The sequence below is a fragment of the Oryza sativa genome, chromosome 2 (genome assembly GCF_034140825.1).
Source record: "Oryza sativa Japonica Group chromosome 2, ASM3414082v1".
Taxonomy (NCBI): Eukaryota; Viridiplantae; Streptophyta; class Magnoliopsida; order Poales; family Poaceae; genus Oryza; species Oryza sativa.
This window is the reverse complement of record NC_089036.1, coordinates 36,094,084-36,106,201: the sequence shown is the minus strand read 5'-3', so window position 1 is coordinate 36,106,201 and position 12,118 is coordinate 36,094,084. Positions and strand designations below refer to the sequence as shown.

The window sequence follows — 12,118 nt, the reverse complement described above, 5'->3', positions numbered from 1 at the left end:
TTTGACTTGGACTGTGGCAGCCTGTTGTTTCTGGACCGAACAAATGCAAGCACTGCAGCAGCAGCAGCAGCAGGTCTCTTTCTTTCAGCATACAAGGGTTTTAGAAGATGATGTGAAATGAATTGATCCCCATTTTCCTGCCTTAAATATCATTTATGTGCCTCTTTTTACTTACTACACTAAAGTAATACTACATCTTACTACTGGTGACTTGGTGAGCAATTTCTGTGACTAATGAGGGATGTGTGAAATGAATAGCAAAACTTGGACGAAAAGGGCGAGGCGAATTTCCAGCCCACCTTAACCTAACCTGCCCCATCTTTCTTCCTTTCCTTTTTGTTTCCTTGGCACTTTGGCAGGAGGCTAGGCCGGGGAGCTTCTAGCAGCTGCAGCTTCTTCTAGAATCTCCAGTAGCCAGAAGCTCCTCCAAACAGTTCAGTTTTTTATCTAGATTCTGAAAATCTGTAGTTGTAGAATCTGGGAAATGAATTAGAAGCCAGAAGCTAGGTTTCCTAGCAAGAATCTGGAAAATGAATTAGAAGCCAGAAGCTAGGTTTCCTAGCTTTTCTAGATTCTCACCAGCTAGCTTCTCAGCAGTAGCTTCTTAGAATTTTAAGCTCCCCCAAACAAGCCCCACGACCTTCTTGTTCGGATGAGCTGATGCGATCTACTACAGCAATTTCTACGCACACATAGTACATGCTATCTCCATGATAACTTTTTTCTGTACGTAAAGCAGACCTCAAGTACCATTCTTGATTCTTTCTTTGTGTCTTTGATACTACTGGAGTACACTCTGCTGCAGCAGGAGGGAGGCCAGAAAATGCGTTAAGCTTTTCAGTCTGGCCATATCCATGAGTCCATGACTGATTGATCATTGATGAATGATGTGTTGCATGTTTGCATCGCCTGCACTGCATCGTACTACCATCACTATAGGTTGTGATGATGCGTCCAGCCCAGAGAGTGGAGTACTCCTGTGTACAGTACTTTCAGTTCCATCTCTGATGACGGACGACTGCAGAGAGTGGAGACTGGAGAGCAACGAACGAATTCTTCCATGCATGGCTGCATCTGCATACTTCGCTTTAACTTCGTACTAGCATCATTCAACGCTAATACTATCACTAGCATTTAGTACTGGAGTAGTATCGAATATCGATTGCAGGCTTCACTGTTATTTTGGATAATATGAATATCACTGAATCCGATTCCTACCAGAGTTAATTACTCCATTGAACAACACTTCAATAGTTTAAAGAAAAGCATGTGTGCTTGTGATATATACCAATCGAACAACATTATTTCATCATGAATGGGCCGGCCAATATGAATGAAAGGATTGATGGATGGCGACCCGACTTGCTGTGCCTATCTTGCCTCCCAACTCCCAGCTTCACCCAATCCGAATTGGAGCATCCAACTCGCATCCTGGTGGCAGGGCAGGTCCAAAGCGTTATCTCTAGTTACTATAAATAGATGACGAAAATGAACATCGCTATCGTTTTGAAGGCCTAAAAACCATCACGTTCATCATAGGGAGAGAAGAAATATGTTTAGATTATGAGAATTTTTACTGTCCAGCAGGTACCTTGGTACCTGTCGGTATATGCAATTTGAGCCATCGATTTCGTTTGATCCAACGGGTGAGAAAGAGTTGTACCTAGTAGTACTGTCCACGTGATTTTACAGAGCATAGAGAGGTACTAAAGAAGCAAGGGTAGTTAAGTAATTTCGCGTGTATCTTCTTCATCTTCCTCCTGTCTTTTCTCTCTCCAAAAGATGCTGCATGCCTGCATCGATCGATGGCTCTCACCAGGGATGGACAGGCTAGCCGGAGTGGAGGTGGAGGGGGCCGAAGAGCCTCCGTGCATCACTTCCTCCAAGCTCGCCGGTGACATACGCCTACCACGGCCCTTCCCCTAATCTCGCTGCCGGATTCGAGCACATCGGCGACCGACGCAGGTCCTCGTCGCCTCCGCCGCCGCGTAGCAGCCTCCGACGCAGGCGCCGCCGTTCAACACCACCGGCGCCGACCACCCCTCCTGCTCCTCGTTACCTCGCCACCATGCAGACACCGCTGGCGCCCAACGCGCCGCCGTCCAACACCCCGCCGCCGACGCCCCCGGCACCACCGGCGCCGACCACCCCTCATCCCGCTCCCACCACGCCCTTGCTCTTGGTTTGGACTTGCTCAGTTGCTCTTGGAGTCTTCGTTGACACAGTCACTTAGTCAGAGAGAAGGAGCATCACGAGCTGCTTAGCGTGTGAGATTTTCAATCTTACCCTCCGTGAATGAACGGCCGGATTTAAATTGGTACCTCAAGGTACCGGTACCTCGAGGTACAATATGCTGGACTGGAGCAATGCTCTTAGATTATATGGTGGTGGTTAAGGTAGATTGAGTTATATACCAAACAAAATTGTAGTTACGGAAACATATGAGCAGTAAGAGTTGTATATTGAATTTTAATTGTATATTTTTAAATATTGCTCAATGTAAAACTACGCAGGAACATCTAGTAGTTTTGCAAGAGAATCATATCTTCTACCATTATTGCCTCTGTGACGTGGTCACTGACATATGGAGGTCTTTGTCTATAAGCCAACATGTCAGCGACCACATTCCTCCATCTATTCCTTTTGTAAGGGTAGAGCACCTAGAAAAGAATACCCCAACCATTTTTGTTGACATCTATAATTGGATTTGTTGCGGGAAACTATTTTGATTTATCGAGGGGATGCCCCCCCCCTCTCGTTTTAAAAACCATCCGAACAGTTATATAAAATTCTTGAAGAATTTGACAACACTCACCCAATATATATACCACTCTAAAAAAAATTTAGGTCCAAACTCAACTCACACATGAAGATGTGAAAAAGATAAATTTAGCGTATGAATAGTAGCGGTATTGTTCACATTAGAATTTATCTTTTTTTTTCTCAATGTATAGGTCAAAATTTAACTTAGTTTTTGGTGAACTGATAAATGCCACTGTACACCACATTATCATCTTTGATTATGCACCGCATGATGCACATAAGTGGTTGCATAAGTAATAGCTAATTTTACTGTGGCAATCGCCTTACATTACATTATTGTTGGCCCAACAAGAGTTGTTTCTTTCCTTGCTTTGTTGTGAACTGAAAGCACAATTAGCCACTCTTTCCGGCCCATCCCATCGGATGATTATTTATTTATTAGAGTACACGCAGTCCGTAGAGATTATTTGACGCCACATCCACGAAAAATTTCTTATATTATGGGACGAAGGTAGTAGCATTTATCGATTGCAGGCTTGTCTGTTTGATTTGGATCATATGAATCTCTCTGAATGCATGATTCCTATGAATCAGTTTTTGACTTTGTTCGTTGTGACGTGTGCAATCCACACGAGCTATTCGTGAGCTCGTCCGGCAGCGGCAACGGCTGACGGGGCACGCAGGCGACGACTGATCGACGAGGAGGCATCTGCATCTCCATGGTGTAGAGACCGAAGGCCGCCGCTAGACCAACAAGACGAACGACCATTGATGCCCATTACCAACTGGTTCAAAAATATGATGCCCAACCTGGCACAGAGCACTAATAAGGTAAATACGGAGTATTATTAGTGGCGTTCTATAGCAGATGACGCAGCCATACCACTTCCAACACAAAGGTTCAATAATAAGATCGGACATAACTATGCCGAAAGAAAAAGGAAATTCATTGCATAATGGACGACTGTAGATCGATACAGCAGCACATGTAAGATCAGAGATAGTTTGTCCAAGAGAAATTCATCAAAAGAAAACAGCTGATATATTTGGTCCCAGCATGCGTTTATGGAAAAAGTTTCAAGTAGTCTTCTTCTTTCTAAGTTTCAAGTAGTCTTCATCATGTAGGTCACCCTGGCAACAATCCAAAACCAAACATGTGAGACAACTATAGCATGAGATTGATATCTCCATTGAGTAAAATCAAGAGCATAAACCGTACCACATAGTAGGTGTGTTCTTCAACGACATCTTCATCACTCTCAGAGGCCATTTCACTTTCACTGCTCTCCTGCTTTTTAAATGATCCATACTCAACATACTTCTCACACAAAAAATCTAAGGCAAATTGCCGAATCTTCATGGAGGTACTAATGGATTCAACATTATTACGCTTCAAGTTCTCAATCAACCACTCAGCCTCCTTTCTGATACCCTGCAGATGGTGCAAATAAATTGATCAAAGTCATGTGACACAAATTTCAGACAAGTATACCAGAACTTGGTTAGGTGAAAGCAGGCATGCACATACCAGAAGGCGTACTCCTCATCGTTAAGTATACAGCGCCCATGCCTCAGCCATTCAGAAATCAACTCAGCCTCCTTAGCAATACACTTGAAACCATTTTTTTTGGGGGCAAATAACCGATACAAGAAACTAGTGAGCCTCTCTTTCAATCATTAAAACAGAATGAATATGGCAATCAATCAGTCAAACTAAACAGCCAGGAGATTGAGATGTATCTCAGCAGCATCGATGCCAAATGGACGTTTTCTTTCATCTTTTACGTTAATCGCGGTACGCATCCATTTCACAATGCATTCACCCACTAAGCAATCACGAATATAAGTACAAGCTCTTGCATTTTTCCACAAGAGCACCATGCTCCTCTCCTTCTCCAAACACTTTCAAAGAAAGAAATCATCATTACTTATGCATATCATTCCCAATAAGTATATATTTGAAAGATAAATGGTGTAATTTAAGTGAATCCTGATGTGCATACAAAGGAAGGAGCTACGGAGCAATTACAAAAACCGCCTCCCATGGAGGCTGCAGTTAGTGTCACAGCACGCAGCCCAATGAATGAAGCAACAGGGCTGGGAGCATATAGGTTCAAACGCTTAAAAAAAGTGAAAATACCCAAAGAATTGTTTCATAGTGAAGCCCCATTTGGATTTGAGGTTTTTGTACAGCGACTATTCCGTATTGGAAGATTTGACTGTACCCAGAATAGGGCTTTTCTCGTGACAGTCTAATTCTAATTATTTGGATCCTATTTATTCACGAAAAGGAACAAAATGGACCACACGGTTACATCACGTGTCCATAAAAGTACGTTAACAACAGTTAAAATCATGTTTGTTAACACTTAAACAGTTGGTATGAATTTAGTATTAGAGTCATATCAGTAAATTTGTATTGGACAAATGCAATGACTTAGACCTTTTTTTAGCATAGCATAGTTTCTGTAAAAGAAAAACAAATTTCGGATGACCCAACACAGCAAGCAACTTTGTAGTGATTTCGTAGAGGTAAGCAAGCAGAGAAATAGAGTGGGAGTTACCATGGAGGCAGCATCAACAAGAGATGCAAGAGGAGCAAGACTTGTATGAAAGTAGTAAAACCAGTGAAGGTAGGCATTGTACTGCTGCAAAGCACACGGACTAGAGTTTTTCAAGTCACAAGGAAGTAGTCTGTTCGTTCCTAGTGATTTGAATTCATCTGATTTCGCCATTAGGAAGCCACATGGGAAAAAAAACAAAAACAAGTTAATGTAATGAACGACAGTAGAGGGAATTAATTAAATTAAATAAAACAAAAAAGGATTGGGAGTTACCAGGGCAATTTAAAAGATGGAGCGGTGGGGAAGAAGAAGCTGTGTCAAAATTGATAATTTAACACTCTTTTCAAATGGGTTTCGATTATTTGACATCCTGACGCACTTTTATTCACTCAGATGGTCCCATATGTCATCCTCACAAAAGTGTCAAATTATCAAATTTTTCGGGATGGACCGCCTTGGAATCGGATCTCGCACTTGTCCGAAACTGAGGAGGATGTTAGGGTTTGAGAAGTGTTGACATGGGAACGAGCACGCTCAAGTTTAGTGATATTCCCCATGGACGCCGATCGAGCGTCCCTTCCCTCCGATTCGCAGTCGCACATGATGAAGAATGAAGCGGATGGAGAGTGAAGAGGGAGAGGGAGCGGAGGAAAGAGACGACGGTGCGATCGTTTTGGGAGGTGAAAGAAGGAAGGCGAGATGGGGTGCCGCCCACCACATCACAGCCCAACAACTAGGAATAAGTTCACTTGATTCACGCCAACTATGACTTGTGCAGAGCAGGAGGGGCCATGGGCGAGCATGTACGTACGTCATCGCCATGCGGATCGAGCAGCGCGGCGACTTGTGCTCCCTCATGGCCTGCACGGCAGTAGCGGCGGACTGAGGCGAGCCATTATATTATTCATTGCATAATGGACTGTAGATCGATACCGCACAGCACAGGTAAGATTAGAGATAAGTTTGTCCGAGAGAAATTCATCAAAATAAAACAACTGCGTGCGAGCAGAAGAGAGGTTGTTAATTTCTAAGTCGGAGTATCGGGACTAGCACTCATTGAACTTCTTGCACACACACACTGCCACTGGGAATAGGTTTAGCCAGAAGCATCGGACCAATGATCAGATCACCCATGACGAAAGGAGACTGCACTAGGGGCATTGCCCGCACGGCTGGAGCGGGCAGGCTGCGCCCGCGTCCGCACGCCCGCATTAGTTGTCACTGTCAATGCAAGAAAAATTACTGCCTTCTCTTCAACTGTGGCATCAATTACATCTGCTAATTAAACCAAAATGAAAGGAAAAAAAACTGCGATATATGGTATGCAAGCATGAAGACTCAGAGTTCTTCAGTATAAGCAAAAATGCAGGCTTGCAGGGGTGAATCTTCAGATGAAACAGAAAATCAGTAAATATTAGTAACCATCTTGAGCCCTGAAATCTTCTGAAAGACAGTGACTGCAGCGAAAAGCAGAGTCTACAATTTGGCATAAAAATCCACCGATCCTTAATCAAATTGTCCTAAAAAAATCCCTTTCCAAAATATTCATAGCTTAACAACAGCATAAAGGGGAAAAAAAGGACTCAAAAGACATGCATATCCTGACAGCAACAAAGCCGCCTGATCCTTGCATCTATTCCTGTCACTCATGCAGAATTCACCAGGCAAAATCAAATATGAATTTCAGGCTCAACGGCAGAAAAGAAGTCCAGAAATCCCAGGCTCAACTAAATTTCCAATACATCATACAAATTTTGGATGTAATCTGACATGTGTGGGAAACACTGATATGAGCTGGGAAACTAAGCAAGCTCCACTGACCACTGCTCCAGAACTAGCAAAATTTCTCAGAACCCAGATTGCATAGAACTCACATGGTAATTTGCCTGAGATGTCAAATGATTTAATGTCCTGCCCAGTGACAAAAAAAGGGGTTAAAAGTTGGAACATAATCTACATTGCCAGTGCCAGAACATCTTGGATTGAATTTAAAAGCAATCTAACAGAATAGAAGTGAATCTGACCCCCAGAAAAAGAGAGGTCCAAACTACCTAGAAATGAAGATAAAATTATGTAGTACTATTTAAGGAACAGAAACAATTCAGTTACAGTTTTATGACCATGGTGAGGGGGTAATGCAGCATGTGTACACAACTCTTTTTCCAGATCTAGCAACTCATTTAAGAAGCAAATGTAGAATAAATTGTAAATTATTATTAGATCATCATAGTACCCATATTCAATTAGACATACAGAAATATAAAATCAAGTAATTTGAATACCTAATAGTTGCATATTAACATCATCGCCCTCAGCCGTATCAGTTAGAATTGAATATGGATCACCAAAACCTAAAACATCAGAATACAAAAGTTCAACATAAATAAGTTCATGGCCCATAATATAAGTAGCAATGCACAACTAAAGTAGGCTTCATACCATCGGCTCGCATCCAATCTTGAAGGCAAACCAATGCCTCCACAGTTCCACTAGCCAACCTACTCCTATAGTCGCTAATGATTCTTGATCCAGTAGAAAATGCAGACTCTGATGCAACTGAGGATGCAGGGACAGCAAGCAAATCAAGTGCCATGCGTGATAATATTGGATATTTGCAAGAGTTCACCCTCCACCACTGGAGTATGTCAAAATCATCATCAGGGAAATCATTTTCTTGAGGAATATCTTCGAGATATCTAGTTAACTCAGTCTTTACTTTACTCTTGCTTTGATCATGAAGATATTGCCTCGTGTGCGGGTGAAGGGGGCGAGACCTTGTGCCTGATATATTTGGTCTCAAGTCTCAACATGCGTTCATATACCAAGTTTCAAGTAGTCTTCGTCATAGCAAACCTGGCAACAATCCAAAACCATACATGTGAGTCAGCTATATATGTAGCATGAGATTGATATCTCCATTGAGTAAAATCAAGAGCATATTTTTCACAACATACACCGTACCATATAGTCGTTATCATTGCTTTCAGTGACATCGGCATCACTTTCAGAAGCCATTTCACTTTCACTGCTCTCCTTATTCTTATATGATGCATACTCACCAATCTTTTCCCACACAAAATCCAAGGCAAATTGTCGAATCTTCATGGAGGTACTAATGGATTCAACAGGAAAACGCTTCAAGTTCTCAATCAACCACTCAGCCTCCTTTCTGATACCCTGATGGTGCAAATAAATTGATCAAATTCAAGTGACACAAACTTTAGACAAGCATACCAGAATGTGGTTAGGTGAAGGCAGGCATGCACATACCAGAAGGGCAGAAGCAATATCAACAGTCCACTCCCCACGGATAACAAAAAGTTTACAAGCAACAGCCCGGATTTCATGGCACAAGGTGTACTCATCATCGGTAAGCATACGGCGCCCATGCCTCAGCCATTCAGAAATCAACTCAGCCTCCTTAGCAATGCACTTGAAACCATCCATCATTTTTTTTTTGCAAATAACCAATACAAGAAACTAGTGAGCCTCTCTTTCAATCATTAAAACAGAATCAATATGGTAATCAATGCCAAACTAAACAGCCAGGAGATTTAGATGTACCTTAGCAGCATCGATGCCAAATGGATGTTCTATTTCACCTTTTTCTTTAATCACGGTACGCATCCATTCAACAATGCACTCACCCACTATGGAGCCTTGAATATAACTAAAGGCTTTTACAGTTCTCCATAAGAGCGTCATGCTGTTCTCCTTCTCCAAACACTTTCAAAGAAAGAAACCATATCATTACTTATGCATGTCATTCCCAATAAATACTTCAAAGATAAATGGTGTAATTTAAGTGAATTCTGCTGTGAATATAAAGGAAGGAGCTACGGAGCAATTACAAAAACCGCCTCCCACGGAGGCTGCAGTTAGTGTCACAGCAGTCAGCCAAATGAATGAAGCAACAGGGCTGGGCATAGGTTCAAACGCTTAAAAAAGTGAAAATACCCAAAGAATTGTTTCATAGTGAAGCCCCATTTGGATTGGAGGTTTTTGTACAGTGAGTATTCCGTATTGGAAGATTTGACTGTACCCAGATTAGGGCTTTTCTCATGACAGTCTAATTATAATTATTTGGTTCCTATTTATTCACGAAGAGGCACAAAATGGATCACACGGTTACATCATGTGCCCATAAAAGTACGTTAACAACAGTTAAAATCATGTTTGTTAACACTTGACAGTTGGTATGAATTTTGTATTAGAGTCATCACTAAATTAATTTGTATTGGGCAAATCCAATGACTTACTTTTTTTAGCATAGTTTCTTTATTAAAAGAAATACAAATTCCGAATAGAGTTTCGTGACCCAACACAGCAACTTCGTAGTGATTTCATAGAGATAAGCAGAGAATAGAGCGGGGGTTACCGTGGAGGCAGCATCAGCAAGGGATGCAAGAGGAGCAGGACCTCTATGAAAGTAGTAAAACCAGTGAATGTAGGCATCGTACTGCTGCAAAGCACACGGACTAGAGTTTTTTAAGTCACAAGGAAGTAGTCTGTCCGTTCCCAGTGATTTGAATTCATCTGATTTCGAAGCCACGAGACGACATTTGAAGGGGCAAAAGAAAACAGTCAACGTGATGAACGGTAGAGGGAATTTTTTTTTTAAAAAAAAACAAAAGGGCTGGGAGTTAAACAAAGGAAAAGGATGCTGAAATAAGGAATCATTAGTTACCAGGGCAATTTAAAAGATCCAGCGGTGGCGGCGGTGGGGAAGAAGAAGCTCTGTCAAAATTGGAGGCTTGGGCGACTTGTTCTGGACCGCCTGATGCGCCTTGGAATTGGATCTCGCACTTGTCTGACATTGACGCAGATTCGACCTTGCGAGAAGTGCGGCGCGGGGTGACATGGGAACGAGCACGCTCAAGTTTAGTGATATTCCCCATGGACGCCGAGCGTCCCCTCCCTCCGATTCGCAGTCGCGCATGATGAGGATGGGGATGGGAGAGAATGAAGCGGATGAAGTGGAGAGGGAGCGGAGGTAGGAGACGACGCCGCGATCGCTTCACCACCATGGCATGGCATTCACGAGTGCGTTTCGTTTTGGTTTTGGGAGGGGACGGATCAATGGCGAGAGGAGCTCCTTCCTGGGTGGCCCAATAGGCGGTGCCGCCCACCACGTCACAGCCCAACAAGACTTGTTTCTTTCCGGCCCATTTAACATTTATTCCATACTTCATTAGAGTACATACCAATACCATACAGTACAATCCAATTCCAGAGAGAGATTAATTCCATTAATTAATTTAATTGATTATTTGACGAGGCCGAGGTTGATGATGCCCCATGCGGTGCGCGGCCATTGCCGGCGATGAGCTCCGTCGCGGAGGACTCTTCCCCACGACACCCACCCCTCCCACGACATCCGCTTGTCCCAGCTGCTCCCCCACTCCACCACCAGCCTCACCCCCTCCTCCGCCGCCGCCTCCGCCTCCTCGTCGTGCCCGGAGTTGAGCAGCGCCTGTGCCAGCACCAGCCACGGCTCCCCCACGAACGGGTTCTTCTCGATGCTCCGCCGCAGCAGCCTCTCCGTCTTCCCCTCCTCCCACTCCCCGCACACCGCCTCCCAGTACAGATCCCGGCCTTCCTTCTGCTCCGCCGCGTCCAGCACCTTGCTGCACCGCTCGAACACCGGCGGGATCACCAGCTCCAGCTCCGCGTCCTCCCTCTTCACGACGCTCCTCTCTCCAGCTGTCAGCTCGCGGATCTCCTCGTCCGTGGCGATGAGGCGGTACACCGCCGCCAGCCTGGACATGGCGCTCATCCACAGCCCGGGCTTGCCGCTGCCCGGCCACACCGCGCGCCAGTTGTCGCCGCGGTACTCCAGCCGCCCGTCCTCGTTGTCGAACAGCTTGTCCTGGTAGTCCGTGTACTGGTCGCTGAAGTCCGCGATGGTCATCACGATGAAGACGCCCAACACCCTCCGCGACAGCGCCACCGCCTCCCCCGTCCGGATGTGCCTCGCCACCACGCCCTCCGGGGGCACCACCGACGCCAGCTTCGCGCGCCACGCCTCGCCGGGGTCGCCGCCGCCGCCGCCGCTCTTCCTGGCGGCGTCCAGGGACGCCTGCGACGCGGCCAGGTGCGCCGTCAGCTCTGCGTCGGTGTAGCGGAGGTGGAGGTCGTCGTGCATTAGCTGGTGGCGCGGCACGACGCAGAAGAGGTGGACGAGGCGCTCGGCGGCGGCGCCGATGATGCCCCGGACGTGGTCCCGGGCGACGTCGGGCTGGAAGATGGCGAGGTTGACGTAGGAGTTGGAGTAGGCGGAGTGGTAGAGGCCGCAGCGCGCCACGGCGTCGGGGGCGCCCCAGAGGCGGAGGATGCGGTAGACGTCGATGAGGTGGGCGAGGAAGGTGCCGTGCTTGTGGTAGCACTCGCCGGCGCCGGCATCGCAGAGCACGGACACCAGGGAGGGCAGCTCGGGGTCCACCTGAGAGAGGTCGCCGCGGAGGAACGGCCGGGCGGCGGCCACCACCGCATCCACCTTCTTCTTCTCCATGCTCTCTGCTCTATTGTTCTTTCTCAACCGTGCCACTCTGCTTCTTCTTCTTCTTCTGAACTTCTGCGTCCGCGCATATTAAACTGGAGTACTGGCTTAACCACTTCAATTTATAACCTAGCTCGCTCTGTTGCTCGGTTCATTATCTACTCATCTATTAAGTATTAGGGCTAACTTAATTCTCTCTGAAAACTTCTACAATAGACTCAAAATATACAAATGTTATTGTTGTATATCACTGCAAATATGCAAGGGAATTTTACATGCAGATGTACCCTCC

At 45.2% G+C, this 12,118-nt stretch overlaps 2 protein-coding genes across 2 annotated transcripts; both read right to left on the bottom strand.

The window, feature by feature from the left end:
- Positions 1-6,713: 6,713 nt before the first annotated feature.
- On the bottom strand, positions 6,714-9,858 carry LOC9270603 (uncharacterized). Its single transcript, XM_066307170.1, has 7 exons — positions 9,706-9,858; positions 8,892-9,053; positions 8,598-8,759; positions 8,289-8,504; positions 7,767-8,180; positions 7,610-7,678; positions 6,714-7,238 (listed from the first exon to the last, which is right to left on the bottom strand). Exons 2-5 carry the CDS (start codon positions 9,030-9,032, stop codon positions 8,142-8,144), a joined length of 558 nt encoding a protein of 185 aa, XP_066163267.1. The 5' UTR covers positions 9,033-9,053; positions 9,706-9,858; the 3' UTR covers positions 6,714-7,238; positions 7,610-7,678; positions 7,767-8,141.
- Positions 9,859-10,477: 619 nt separating this feature from the next.
- LOC4331231 (uncharacterized) lies at positions 10,478-12,118 on the bottom strand. The gene has a single exon (XM_015768518.3). It carries the CDS (start codon positions 11,836-11,838, stop codon positions 10,594-10,596), a length of 1,245 nt encoding a protein of 414 aa, XP_015624004.1. The 5' UTR covers positions 11,839-12,118; the 3' UTR covers positions 10,478-10,593.